Below are 15,320 nucleotides of genomic sequence, written 5' to 3'. Positions count from 1 at the left end.
CAATCCTCTTGGGACCATTGTCACATTTGTCAAGAATTTCCATGAGAAATTCTCTTCTTTGTATTTCCAGAGTCTGGAAATATTCCCTGTTTTCACAGTAACTCGAACTTTCGTTCGGTTCCATATTATCTTGAAAAGTCTCCTCCATTAGTGGATAATATCAAAATGTAATATAATCATATATTTCTTCAATAAACCTAGGCTCTGATACCATTCTAGCAAGCTGGGTGTTCTTTTACAATTTCGAGATGAAATGGGACTAAATGTGTTAATTTCAAAAAATTAATGGACTAAAACTGTTGGCCCCAAAAAGCAATGGACCGAAAGTGAGATCTACCTTATCCTATGGGACTAAATCTGTCATTTCCCCTAGAGAAGTATTCAACCGCGACCACTATAAACTTCTTTTGTGCTTTGGCGGGAGGAAAAGGACCCAGGATATCAATTCCCCATTGGTCGAATGGGCATGTGATTTGGATTGGTTGAAGAGGCGCAGCTGGAACGTGTATTCGCGAGGCATGTTTCTGGCAACTTTCACATTTCCAGACGAGTTCTTTTGCATCATTCAGCATGGTCGGCCAAAAATATCCCTGTCTAGTTAGTTTTTGCGCGAGCGATCTTGCCCCGGAATGATTACCGCAGCTTCCTTCGTGTATTTCTGACATCACATAGTTAGCTTGTTTCTCATCCAGGCATTTAAGGAGCGGCCCTTCAATGGATCTTTTGTACAATTGCAATCCAACTAAGGTGAACCTGGGGGCCCTAAACTTCAACTTTCTAGCTTGTATAGCGTCATGGTCTTCTCTTTTGTCTCGTAGCTTCCTTCTATCTGCATGGTTACGAGCTGCGAGTCGGTAAAGACTTCTAACATCCTTGCTCCTGCTTCGTAGGCCAAGTCCAGCCCTAAGATTAAGGCCTCATATTCTGCCTCGTTGTTCGTCGTCGGGAAAGAGAGCCGAGCAGCGACCTCTATCTCCACTCCTGGTCCTTGAATGAAAATTCCCGCGCCTCCATTGTGGGCATTAGATGACCCATCTACGTGTAGCATCCAGGTGTCGAGCTTTTGGGTTGGTTCCCCGGTCAATTCTGTCATAAAGTCGGCCAATATTTGTCCTTTTTTCGCTATCCTTGCTTGATAATCGATGGCGTACTCCCCCAACTCGACTGCCCACTTCACTAATCTCCCGGATATTTCAGGTCGAGTCAAGATGGTCTTCAGGGGCTGGTCTGTTAACACGATCACTTGATGCGATTGGAAGTAAGGTCTGAGCCTCCATGCTGTTATTACTAATGCCAAGACTAATTTCTCGATCATCGCGTATCTCCTTTCTGCTCCTTGCAACATTTTACTGACGTAATACACTGGGTTCTGTATTCTATTTTCTTCTCTTACCAATACCGAACTGACCGCATTCTCAGATACTGCCAGGTATAAATATAATACGTCCCCCACTTTTGGATTGGCCAGTAAGGGTGGGGATTTCAGATAATTCTTTAACTCTTTAAATGCGAGCTCACATTCATCGGTCCATCTAAAATCCTTTGGTTTTCTAAGAACTTTAAAGAATTGCAAACCTCTATCTGCAGATTTAGAAATAAAACGATTAAGGGACGCGATCTTACCAGTTAGCTTCTGGACCTCTTTTACTGATGCCGGGGATTTCAGCTGCAATATGGCCTCGATTTTCTCTAGGTTTGCCTCTATGCCCCGGCTACTGACCATATAGCCCAAGAATTTGCCGCCTGCCACTCCGAATGTGCACTTGCTCGGATTAAGCTTCATCCCAGAAGTTCGCATGATGTTGAAGGCGATCTCCAGGTGAGCCAGGTGATCCTCGGGTTTCTGGCTCTTTATGAGCATATCGTCCACGTACACCTCCATTATTTTCCCGATCTGATTCTCGAACATCTTGTTTACTAGCCTTTGGTATGTTGCACCTGCATTTTTTAGCCCAAAAGGCATAACACTTGAATAAGGCGTGCCCTAAAGACCCGTACCCGCTCCCAAGAATTGATGCGCCTGTAGATTCAACTACTGGATTTAAACTCTTCTCCATGATGGACGCCTACCAAGGTTACCATCAAATTAGCATGGCACCTGAGGATCGGGCAAAGAGATCTTTTGTAACTAACGAAGGTATGTTGCACCTGCATTTTTTAGCCCAAAAGGCATAACATTATAGCAGTAGATACCTTCGTTAGTTACAAAAGATCTCTTTGCCCGATCCTCAGGTGCCATGCTAATTTGATGGTAACCTTGGTAGGCGTCCATCATGGAGAAGAGTTTAAATCCAGTAGTTGAATCTACAGGCGCATCAATTCTTGGGAGCGGGTACGGGTCTTTAGGGCACGCCTTATTCAAGTCGGTGAAATCAGTACACATTCTCCACTTTCCTGGTGCCTTTGGTACGACCACTACGTTAGATAGCCAATCGGTATAATGGACCTCCAAAATATATCGCGCTGCCAACAGCTTCTCAACCTCTCCTTTGATGATAGCATTCTTTTCTACACCTGATGATCGCTTCTTTTGCTGGATAGATCGCGCTGTTGGATCGACATTTAATCGATGGACGATCACTTCCGAGCTTATTCCTCTAAAATCCGCACGGTCCCATGCAAACACATCCGAGTTATTCCGCAGAAAAGTGATAATCATAGTTTCCAATTCCTTTGTCATTCCAGACCCGATTCTAGTTACTCTGGTCGGGTCTCCATCCACTATCCCCACTTCCTTATGCTTATCAATTGACTCGATCCTTATGGTCTTCTGGCTGTCAGGCTCTTCATCTAGGATATCTAATTTCCTCCTCTTCTCCTCGATGTTGCCCTTTTTCAAAGACAAATTATAGCACTTCTTTGCCTCAAAGTGATCGCATGACACCTCTCCTACCCCGTTGGGTGTTGGGAATTTCATTTTGCTGTGGTAGGTAGATACTATGGCCCTGAAAGAGTTAAGTCCTGGTCTACCTAATATAACATTATTGGCAAAAGGGGTATTGACTACTAGAAATTTTACCATCAATGTTTTTCTCCTCGGCTCCTCACCTATGGATACTGGTAGATCGATCGTGCCCCGCGATTGCACTTCGCTACCTCCAAATCCGACCAGCGGTGTTGCGACCGGTGCCAACTTAGCATTATCGAGGCCCATCTTGTCTAAAACTTCCATCAGGATGATATCTGCCGAACTGCCATTGTCCACCAATACCTTGTGGACTGTAAAATTGGTAATATGCATCTTGATAACCATGGGGTCGTTATCCGTCATAAATCTGTCTTTGGCGTCTCGCGAATTGAAACTTATCTCTACATCTGGTGAGATACTCATGATTTGCTTCTCTGTAGTGCGCCCATGTTCTCTGTTAAATCTCTTTCTCAACCTCTTGGATTGTTCCGGTTCCGAGCCACCAGCGATTGTGTGTATTACTCCTTTGATTGGGGCATTTTCTCTTGTTTTTGGATTTCTATCGTCTTCATTCCCCCTGATTTGCCTCCTCTCTCGGCTTCCAGATCTGCTTCGGTTATTCCCATCACGTAACTCTCTTGCGATTTGATCCTTGAAATATCCCTGCCGTACAAGGCGTTCTATCTCGTCTTTGAGTTGGTAACACTCTTCCGTATCATGTCCCTTTTCCCTGTGGAACCGGCAATACTTACTGGAGAATTTCTTGGCTGGAGTGTATCTTGTGGGCTTAGGCCACTTCAAGGCGTTAGTTTTCTCTACCACCATTAAGGCCTTCGCTCTGGTCGTATTCAACGGGGTATAATTGCCGAACCTTTGTTGATAAACGGGTTCCTTATTTCTGTCGTGGTTATGTCTCCGATCCTCCACATGAATAGGATGCCTATGATCTTTACTTCGATCCAATCCCATCTTCCATTCTCCGTCCTTCATGGCGTTCATATCCTCTTCGTCAATATACTTTTGGGCGAGGTTCATTAGCTGCTCAACGTCTATGGGGGGGTCCCGGGCCAAAGCTGAAGCGAAGGGTCCTTTCTTCAGCCCATGAATTAGTATGCTAACCATCATATCGATTCTTAGGTCCTGCACCTCCAAGGTTTCATTATTGAATCGCCCCATGAAGGTTTTCAGAGTTTCGGCCTCGTGTTGTCTGATGGTAAATAGGTGTGTTGCTGATCGTTTCTGCTTCTTTTTGCTAGCGAAATGAAACAAAAATTTTTGTAGTTGTTCATGGGTCTCAATGCAACCAGGTGGAAGGTTGGTGAACCACTCTTGTGCCTTACCTGTTAATGTAGTAACAAACAGTTTAGCAGTAATAGGGCCAGATTGCCCGTAGAGGTTCATTACCAGATCGAATGCAGCGAGGTGCTCCTGGGGGTCTTTGCTTCCATCGTATTTTGGCAAGTCGGGCATCCTGAAGTTGGGATTCACGACTTCTGTTAAGATTTGGTTGCAAAAAGGGGAGTTCCTGTGCCGTGATACTAATTCTCCTCGTCTTTTAAGTTCGTCTATTGCTTTCCTAGGACTGCAATTTGTTTGGACATGCCTTCTACTTCAGCTCTGGAGATGGCTGGTCCTTTGAGGTGGCTTCTGTCTCTACTACTCGATCCGACCTCAGATGATGCCCGTCGTCCTTTATCAACGTTTCGTCTGCTTACGCCTTCAGAGGTCCTGTCATGCTCTCTATCCATGAACAACTTCCTTCTCGTGGCTTCTCTATCAAGGGGTGTCGTAGTTCTCCGTTCATATGCCACAATGGCGTTACGACTGGCCTCCTCCATCATTTGTTGAAGCTCGTCTCGGGTCAATTGAACAATCCGTTCCGCGTTACCTAAATTCACATCCGTCCCCTGAGCGTTTGTCCCTAAATTTCCCTCCATGCTCGTTCGTTCCCACAGACAGCGCCAAACTGATCCGGCTCGAAAAGCGACCTTGGACCGCGATCTCGGGCTGCCTTTCGAATGAATCTGTATCCTGCAACACAGGAGGGTGAAACTGATCGTATATATAGGATCATCTGAACGTATAGGATCACCTTCTTATGCCGTAATTCTTCGTATATATAGGATCATCTGAACGTATAGGCTAAAAGAGCTTAATGTGCTCAGGTTCCCTTATATAGATCGAGGCAGATTGGCTATAATTAAGACAACCTTTTTCCCAGGCTGATATGACTCCTCGATGCGTGGTGAAACTTTTGGGTTAGGATATCCTTCCATGCTCAAACAGATTCTTGTTTGCTTTCATTGATTTTACCATGTTGCCCTTAGTAAAGGGTAGTTTCATCCTTTCGGTATTTCTCTACCGTTATCAATATACTATGACTCGAGAAAAATCATCCTTTATTTAATTTCTCCACATTCTAATACAGATATTATAAATATCTTCTACCTAGTCATGAGTTAATTATATTCGTACATAATATAAATTATATATCTGTACACAGTACAAATATATTTCCGCATTGAAGGTCCCGTACATAACAAAAATGCATAGTAATTATCTATGATCGTACGGCCAATTAATGATCTGTATACTTTTAATAATTATTACATTTATTTGTTTCTATATGCGACTAAATTGTAGCTGCATTTGCCTACAAAAAGTAATCGATAACTACTTTTTACTTTAAGTTGAATTTTATTTGATTACTAATATTCGAATAATGACACATAAAATTTCATACTTTCTATTAAACTAGCAAGAGCATCACAGTTAATTTAGAGTCCACGCCATAATAGCAGAAATAGAAAATACAAAATACAGTCTACATACTTCAAATTTAATTTCAATTATGTGTCATTAATAATTTCAATATTAGACCTTACTAAAAATCGCTTAAATTGCCTACACATTTGGAGGGTATTATGGAAAAGTCATTTTATGTGATATATATGATTTACTATACTTACTATTAATTTATGTGGTAAATTAATTATATATGGCCAGTGAGTAGCTTTGGTCTGTAAAATTATATGGTGGACCCTTTTTTTACATAAAAGTAATTTTTTGCAATTTAGTTAAATTATGTTATTCAAATAATTGCAACATTACAAATGTTTCGAATTTGGACACAATTTCATGTGTCATAAATATATTTATATTTCCTATTAAAGTCGTGCATATTTGTAGTTGTTGATTTTTCTTTTTATTTTTTAGGCTTTAAATCTTTTGTAAATTAGTAATTTCACTCTAGTCATCTATTCAAGGATCTGTAAGAAATTGTATTTAATAAATATTTGCTTACCTTTGGTGTTTGATAATAAACGGTAAAGATAGTGCTATGTCTATATGATGTATTAACGTGGCATCATCCTGACACTTTGTTATGAAAATATCTTATATAAGTGAGTGTAGATATCATTAAATAAAATTGGGAGAATTGTCTGTATTACATTCACACCTTTTAAATTTACACAAAAACACTCACACACACACACACGCATTCTACTCTCTCTCTCTCCCCCCCCCCCCCCACACACACACATCCTCCAAAGAACTATCTCTCTCTCTCTCTCTCCCCCCCCCCTACACACACATCCTCCAAAGAACTCTCTCTCTCTTTCTTCCCCCCCCCCCCCCCACACACATCCTCAAAAGAACTCTTTCTGCAAAGGAGAAAAGATGGAGCACAGGTCAAACGAAGAAACCAATGTAGATCTTCTCAATGATTCAACTGCATTCAACTTTCAATTTTATGTTATAGTTTTGTATAAACTCTAACAAATGTTAATTTCTGAACTTGTAGACAATACTTGAGAAAGATAACTTCGATGGATGTTGGAGAGTTAATGGTGTGCTCTTCCCGGAGCCGTTGAATTTTAATTTTCCGACACCCCCACCCCCACCCCCATCCGCACCACCATCACAAGTGCCTCCAAGAGTCCACCAGGTACGGTAGATCTTTCTTTCTTTCATTTTGTTTCTTTGTTTTTTCTTCAAAAAATAAATTTACATGTGTGTGATCTTCACTCTTCTTCATTTGTTTGGATCTGTTATTCTAAATATAAATTCTATAAGAAGTACTGACTTAAAACTGAAAATTGCTCAATCTTGAAAGTGGAAAGACAATTCTTTTGGCTTTCCCTTTGAATTTGAAATAAAGCTTTTTGACAAAAAAAAAATCAAAATTGGCTTACCTAATTTTTTTATATGAGATTCTATATGTGGAAAAAATTCTTTTTTCTCAATCGTAATACTTTTTGTTTTTCTCAGTCTATCTTGGTATGTGTGTGTGTGGGGTGGGGGGTGTGGGGGAGGGATGTCATACTGTTCAATCTGTGGGAAAGATTCTTTCTTCTCCATCTTAAAACTCTCTCTTTCTCTTGTCTTTTTTTTCTTTAAACTGATAAATTTAATGCATTGTGGATGGGAATTACATGCCAATCCAAACAACAAAGTGTTAAATCTAGGATTGTTAAAAGTTGAGTGCTCAAATGAAATTAGGTTAAAATTGTGATAAGTTGTTACAAATTCAAACAAATTAATAAATTTAATGACATAAATTAGTACAATACTTTTTTTATTTTAAGATCAGATTTAATTAAGTGTTATGTTTATTTACTGCTTGTTTTGAATTACCTCTTGATATAAGAATTCAACAAGCCAACAAAGATGTTGTACAGTAAATACATACAATGAAGTAGAACTTAATTAGAGCAAATCTATTGCCAGTCAAACCAAATTAAGGGATGAACACTTTGTACATGCATATAGTTGTCATGTAGTCAAACCAAATTAAGGGATGAACACTTTGTACATGCATATAGTTGTTATGTCGTCAACTGATACCTGAATATGTTGATTCTATTAATCGTTTAACCATCTATGATTTTGTAAGTTACTAAATATATATATATATATATATATAACCTCTAGCAAACTACCCATAAAGGGGAAAAAAAGGCACATGAATTACAAATCATTCTCACCCTTCTATTTTATGTTTATGGTTTACTTATCAACTAAGAATTAAAATTCAATCTTGTAGGAGCAAGTATCTTCAAGCAGTGCAGGATCTTCACAAAGGAAGAAACGGGATCTAACTGCATCTAGCACTGTGGAATCTAGAGCAATTTCTCTCCGACTTTTGAGATGCGAGGAACAGTCGGAATATATTTTGGAGATGTTAGAGGTAGGTTTAATTTTTTCTTTAAGAATTCACACTTTATTATATCCACTATAAGAAAATTTTGAAAGAAGCCATTCTAATATAACAAAGGACCATACACTTATATTGCATATTTAATTTGAATGTGGATAAGTACAAGTTTTCATCTCCTAACATTTTTGCTACACCAAAAAGAAACTACATAAGACCAAATTTGAGATGTATGAAGTTGCAAAAATTATTATGACTCTCTTATGTATATTCTTCTTTTCTTGTATCACAGAATGCAACAGGGAAGGCATCATATTATGTTTTACTGCCATATGAGAGTTTGAACAGAAAAAAAATGGAAGCCAAAGAAATCCAGCTTGGGCAGAGGGCGGTGTTCCCAATACTGGAGGAAGTCTATCCCGAGATGGAAAGTAAGTATTCGTTGTCAATGACGGAACGACTGGAGGGGAGATGGACTATTGAGGTTAGAAAATGCACGGGAACCACCAAAACTGAAAAGGTATATTAGTTAATATAACGACATGCATCTTTTAGTTAAGTAGATATAAAAAGAACATTAATTAATGTACCGCACATGTTTCTTAGTTAAGTTGATGAAGATTAATTAATATAACTGCACCCGTCTCTTAACTAAGTGTCTGTTAGTTATATAGATACATAAGATACGCTAGTTAATACAACTACGTGCCTCTTAGTTAAGTAGATACAGAAGATACGGTAGTTAATATAACAATACATGTCTCTTAACTACGTGTATTTTAGTTTAAGTAGATATAGAATAGACGTTAGTTAATATAATTATGGTAGTCATAGTTTAGTAGATAAAGAAAGAATGTAAGTTAATTTAAGTATACGTGTCTTTCTGTCAAGTAGACACAGATATATTGAAATCAACATGACACTATTTCATAGACATGTATATAGTTATAAATAATATGGAAGTACTTCTACGTTATAAGAGTAACCAACCGTTTGCTTTCATCATGTAACAAACAATATATTTCGACATAAAATTATAAAATTTATGATCTTCTTTTAGCCACGCTGCACCGTATAATCCATCATTCATGATATGAATGTTTAGAGAGAAATTTTATTTATTTTCAAAAAGTAGTTCGTGAAGTTATAAATTATTTAAGCGACATCAAAGTTATATGTCCTAAATATTGTGTTATTAAAATATTATCCATTTGATTCAAATGTATATATTTTTTCTACAAGAGTTCTAATTATTTGTGTTCCAAGAAATACAATTTACTTGCACTAATTTCCTAACCAGATTTTTTTCTTCTTAGTTTTATTTCCATGAGAAGGTGAACGACGTTGCAACGTTCATCATGTACCGCGTGATTTACTAGGCTCTGGTGAGCACTTACTCTCATGCATCTTCAAAACTTCTAAAATTTCATTTAAAAATCATAATATGCATCCTTACTATCACTAAAATTTGAGCAGATTTGACAAGGCAGGTGAATACTCTGATCATGAACATAACATGCAGCCTTCTTCCATATCGCAATTCTATGTTGAAAACTCAATAGCTATCATGTTCATCTGGGAGCAAGAGAGTTATGGAATGCCTGATTCAATCTCCATTGGAAGTGGTCTCTGACTGTTATAGAATTATGTTGCTCAACTGTCGTTTCTGTAATGGGTGCTTTGTGGTCCTTGATTTTGCTGATTCTCTTTTTCATGAAATGATAATCTCATTTTCCTTTGAAAAAAAAAAGATATATGATATTACTTATCAGTTGAGTAATATTGATCAAGATAAAGTTTATATATATTGATTAAAAAAAATCAAAGCAATCGTAAGTAAAAAGTGTTTTTTTCCCTTTCTTTCACAAGTTTGAAAACAAGGGAAATACTTTAAAAGATTTAACAAAAACTTTTATTAAATCAAACTACGAATAAATACATTTTTAGGATCGTGTAAACTCTTTCTCTTTCTATACTTTTATTTTTGTTCTTGTATAGATAACTCTTTTCTCTCCCTTATCCATTTTTTTTCATCACCGTAATTTTTTCATTTTTTCTATCTTTCTTTTTTTATTTAATATAATTCTCTTGTTTTTTACGCACGTATTTAAGTGTGCAATACACACTAGTTCGATTTTATAATTTAACTATCTTGTAAATTTAAAAATGATTAATAAATAATGGCTTCGATTTCTTCCATATTCCGTGGCCGTGGGCTATCTCTCTCTATATGTGTGTATATATAACATATATTATTATACTAGATAGTATATTTTTATTTTTTAATTTATTTGTTTATTTATGTATAAAATATTTGTGTACATATAGAGTATATAATTAAAAATATCTAATCTGGCAATCCATTTCAAGATATTGTATTTAGAAAGTTGATTTAGGTGCAAAGATAATGTATGCAACTTGCAAAATGCATTACATTAAATGGTGGAAGTTAGGTCTCAGCAAAAGGATTTTATTTAATTTAGAAATTTTCTATTTTATTATTCGCTAATTGTTAACTTAATTAAAAATTTAAATTCGTGGTTCATATATTGGGTTTTGGAAATTCTATATATATATACGACCACTCAAGAGAAATCATCATTTATTTAATTTCTCCTCATTCTTATGCAGATATTAGAAATATCTCATACCTAGTCATGAATTAATTATAAATATTTGTACATAATAAAAACACATATCCGTACACAATTAAAATGCATATTAATTATCTATGATCATACGGCCAATTAATGATCTAGATGCTTTTAATAATTAATACATTTTTTAGTCGCATTTGCTTACAAAAAATAATCGATAAGTACTTTTTATTTTAAGTTGAAATTTATTTGATTACTTATATTTGAATAATTACACATGAAGTTTAAAATTTTGTATTGAACTAGCAAGAGCATCACAGTTAATTTAGTATCCACACCCTAATAGCAGAAATAGAAAATATTGAATACAGTCTACATACTTACATTTTAATTTCAATATTAGGCCTTACTAAAAATCTATTAAATTGCATACATATTTGCAGGATATTATTGAAAAGTCATTTTATGATGAATATGATTTACTATACTTACTATTTATGCGGTAAATTAATTATATATAGTTAGTGAGCAGTTATTAAATAAAATTATATGGTGGACCCTTTTTTAATATAAAAGTAATTTTTTTGTGATTTAGTTATTCAAATTATTGCAACATTACAAATATTTCAAATTTGGACACAATTTCATGTGTCATAAATATATTTATATTTTCTATTAAAGTCGTTCATATCTGTTGTTGTTGATTTTTTTTTTTATTTTTAAGGCTTTAAATCTTTTGTAAAATAGCAATTTCACTTTAGGCATCTATTCAAGGACCAGGCAAAAATTATATTTAAGAAATATTTGCCTACATTTGGTGTTTGATAATAAACAGTGAGGATAGTGCTACGTCAATACGATGTATTAATGTGGCATCGTCATGACGCTTTTGTTATGAAAATATCTTATATAAGTCAGTGTAAATATCATTAAATAAAATTGTGAGAATTGTCTACGTTCCATTCACTCTTTATAAATTTACACACACACACACACACAATTTATTACTCATTAGTTGCTTACTCACTCTCTTGTCATTGTCTCTTGCATTCCCCCGCCCCCCCCACACACACACATCTTCCGAAAAATTCTTTGTGCACAGGAGAAAAGATGGAGTACGGGTCAAACCAAGAAAGCAATGTAGATCTTCTCAATGATTCAACTACATTCAACTTTCAATTTTATATAGTTTTGTATAAACTCTAACCAATATTAATTTCTCACCTTGTAGACAATACTTGAGAGAGATAACTTCTATGGATGTTGGAGAATTAATGGTGTGCTCTTTCCCGGGCCGTTGAATTCCCACCACCGTCACAAGTGCCTCAAAGAGTTCACAAGGTATTGTAGATCATTCTTTCATTTTGTTTCTTTTTTTTTTTCGTCAAAAAACAAATTTACATGTGAGTGATCTTCACTCTTCTTCATTTGTTTAGATCTTTTATTCTAAATATAAATTTTATAAGATGTTCAGACTTAAAACTGAAAATGCTCAATCTTGAAGGTGGAAAGACAATTCTTTTGGCTTTCCCTTTGAATTTCAAATAAAGCTTTTTGAAAAGAAAAATCAAAATCAACAATTGAAACCTAAATATGTTTATTCTATTAATGATTTAACCTTCTATGATTTTGTAAGTCACAACATATATATATATATACACATATATATAGAAAAAAAATACAATGTTGGGCCAGATTCTTAGGGGCGATGGCAATTTTAATTCAGGTCCAATTCAAAATACTGAATCAGGACAATAATCTTCAAAATATGGCAATTAAGGACAAAATACTCTAATTTTGCTCGAATTGTGCACATGATGTGCACATGACAATATAAATTTTAGGATTTCTCCAAAATTCTGTCAATTAGCTTATGCAGAAGTATTTTTTTCAACCGCTGCTTACGTAAAATTTTAAAACACGTTACCTTAGCCATGTAAGCACCACTGAAAAATTACTTTCATGTAAGCCAATTCCCCAAATTTTGGAGAAATTCCCAAATTTATGAGGTTACGTGCACATTATGTGCGCAATTTCGGCAAAATTAGGGTGTTTAGTACATAAATTGCCATTTTTCAAAAATTACTATCCTGATTTACAATTTTGAATTAGACCCAAACTAAAATTGCCACCGTCCCTAAAAAATTGGACCAAAATTATATTTCTCCCTATATATATAACCTCTAGCAAACTAGTCATAAAGTGAAGAAAAAAAAGGCGCATGAATTACAAATTTTTCTCAACATACACTTATAAGAAAACTCAATGGCTGTCATGTTGATCTAGGAACAAGAGAGTTATGAATACCTGATTCAATCTCCATTGGAAGTGGTCTCTGATTGTTTTAGAATTAAGTTAATGCTCAACTGCCCTTTCTATAATGGGTTCTTTCTGATCTTTGATGTTGCTAATTCTCTTTATCATGAAATTGTAATTTCGTTTTCCTTTGAAAAAAAAGATATATGATATAAATTTAGTATTCAATAAATTTAATAAAAAGCTTACAAATTAATCTCAAATATTATATTTTCATAACTAAAAATAAAGAACCAATAAAAAGTTAAAAAGAAATAATTACATTTAGACCCCCTCTAGAAATGTTAAATTATACTTTTCTTCAAAAAAGTTATGAAATTACAAGTGGAGCCCTTCAAAAAATCTTCATTTACACCTACTCCATTCCTTTAGGACTTGAACAAAAAATACTGATTTACCCAAAAAAATTACATAAATTTTAATTTTGCTCTTCGTTTAACATATATATTTTTTGTACTTAGAATGTGACAAGTACAATATATATATGGAGTGAGGTTAACATCATTATATTTTTTTTCTTATAAGTGTAAAATTATAGCATAAAAATGTTAAATGGGGGATGAAATTAAAAACTTATATAATGTTTTTTGGGATAAATTATCTTTTTGGTCCCGTAAAAATGGACCTTTTACTTTTCATCCCATACTTTACATGATTTTCTCTTTCATCCCATTTTTTAAAGAAAAGTTTCCAACTTAGTCCCAAACCTCATTTACCATCAAATTTAAATGGAAGAATGGACAATCTATTTACTTCAGTTGTTACATGTGAAATAGACTTTTTTGGCCTTTTTTAAGGTAAAAATTGGCGCCGAAAAATGCAACACTCTATAAGAGGTGTTTACATTGTGCTGCAGCATGAAAAAATTCTTTCATTTTTTCCTTCATTCTATTATCTGCTAGCTTGCCTGGCCTAAAAAAATTGCCTTAAACGAGCATAATAAATTGATTTTGTAGATAGGTTGCAAAGCTACGTACTTCATGCGACTTTGATCCCTCATCCATTCACTGTCCTTCATGGCGTTCATCTCTTCTTCATCTATATAATTTACACCATCTCCATCATGTGTTATGTTCCTCTTGGGGGGTCGCGAGCCAAAGCCAACGCAAATGGCCTCTTTTCAGCGAATGAATTAATATGCTGACCATCATGTCGATTCTCAGATCTTGCACCTCCAACATTTTGTTATTAAACCTTCCCATGAAGCTTTTAAGATTCTCATCATCTCTCTGCCTAATAGTAAAGAGGTATGTAGTAGACCTCTTTGCTTTCCTCTTGCTCGCAAAGTGAAAAAAAAAATTTGAATCAACTCCTCATAAGAATCAATGGTTCCACTAACCAAATTAGTGAACTATTCTTGCGCCTTACCCTTCAAAGTAGTTGTGAATAGTTTAGCCTTGATTAGGTCTGTCGGACCGTACAGATTCATCACTAGGTCAAATGCCGCCACATGCTCCCTAGGATCCTTGGTCCCATCATACTTGGAAAGGTTAGGAAACCGAAAGCTACTATCCACGACCCCTAAAAGAATCCAATTAGTGAATGGAGAACTTCTATTTTGTGAGACGATCTCCCCGCGCTTTTTAAATTCCTCAATTTGCTTTCCTAACTTCTCTATATGGCAGTTCACATTATCTACCTCTGCGCTAGAGATGCCTGGTTGCCGTGAGATCGTCCTCTTACTCGTTACCACATTTGACAACTGTAGGGTATAACCCTCCAGTGGTATTTCTTTATCAATATAACCTACCCAACTATTACAACTGATATGGAGTATAAACTCCTCAATATTACAGGCCGAATGAAAAATACAGAAATGAATAATAGAAATAACAGGAAATAAAGAAGATAAATCTCTGTTTGAAAATGGCTCAGGATATAAAGCCAGATCCAATATAAAAGGGACACGTTCACAAAATACCGTACCCAGACTACCAAACTCTAAAACCACGGTTGCTCCTCCACACACTTTACCCAACAATCTTAGATCACACAAATCTAGAACAAATGACCGATCACCACAACCCACCACACAGTAGATTCACAACGAGTTATTTTAGAGGTGTAGAGAAGAAGAAAATAGATTTCAGTCACACGGTAGGGGAGGATGAGACTCCCTTTTATAGAGCTCATGAAAACGTCCAGGGAACTAATCTGTTAGGCAGTTTCCTTAAAGCCATTGGATTGGCTTTAGGAAACCGCCGGAGATGGGGAAGAGAAGAGGGTGTAACTGCCATAGGAGGTTACAGAGAAACAGAGGAGAGAACGGCGGAAAAAGAATGAGGGGAGAAGAATTGATTAGGGTTAGTAAGAGTAGGAAATATATAGTGGTCAAACCAGG

The 15,320-nt window shown here is 35.8% G+C and overlaps 1 protein-coding gene across 1 annotated transcript; it reads right to left on the bottom strand.

The window, feature by feature from the left end:
* Positions 1-769: 769 nt before the first annotated feature.
* Positions 770-4,845, bottom strand: LOC148786661 (uncharacterized). The gene is made up of 3 exons (XM_088886220.1): positions 4,512-4,845; positions 2,194-4,401; positions 770-1,938 (listed from the first exon to the last, which is right to left on the bottom strand). The coding sequence occupies exons 1-3, from the start codon at positions 4,843-4,845 to the stop codon at positions 770-772; spliced, it is 3,711 nt and encodes a 1,236-aa protein (XP_088742346.1).
* Positions 4,846-15,320: the final 10,475 nt, after the last annotated feature.

This window comes from Sesamum indicum, linkage group LG10 (assembly GCF_026168435.1).
Source record: "Sesamum indicum cultivar Baizhima isolate 11 linkage group LG10, ASM2616843v1, whole genome shotgun sequence".
NCBI lineage: Eukaryota > Viridiplantae > Streptophyta > Magnoliopsida > Lamiales > Pedaliaceae > Sesamum > Sesamum indicum.
This window is presented reverse-complemented; position numbering and strand designations above follow the sequence as displayed.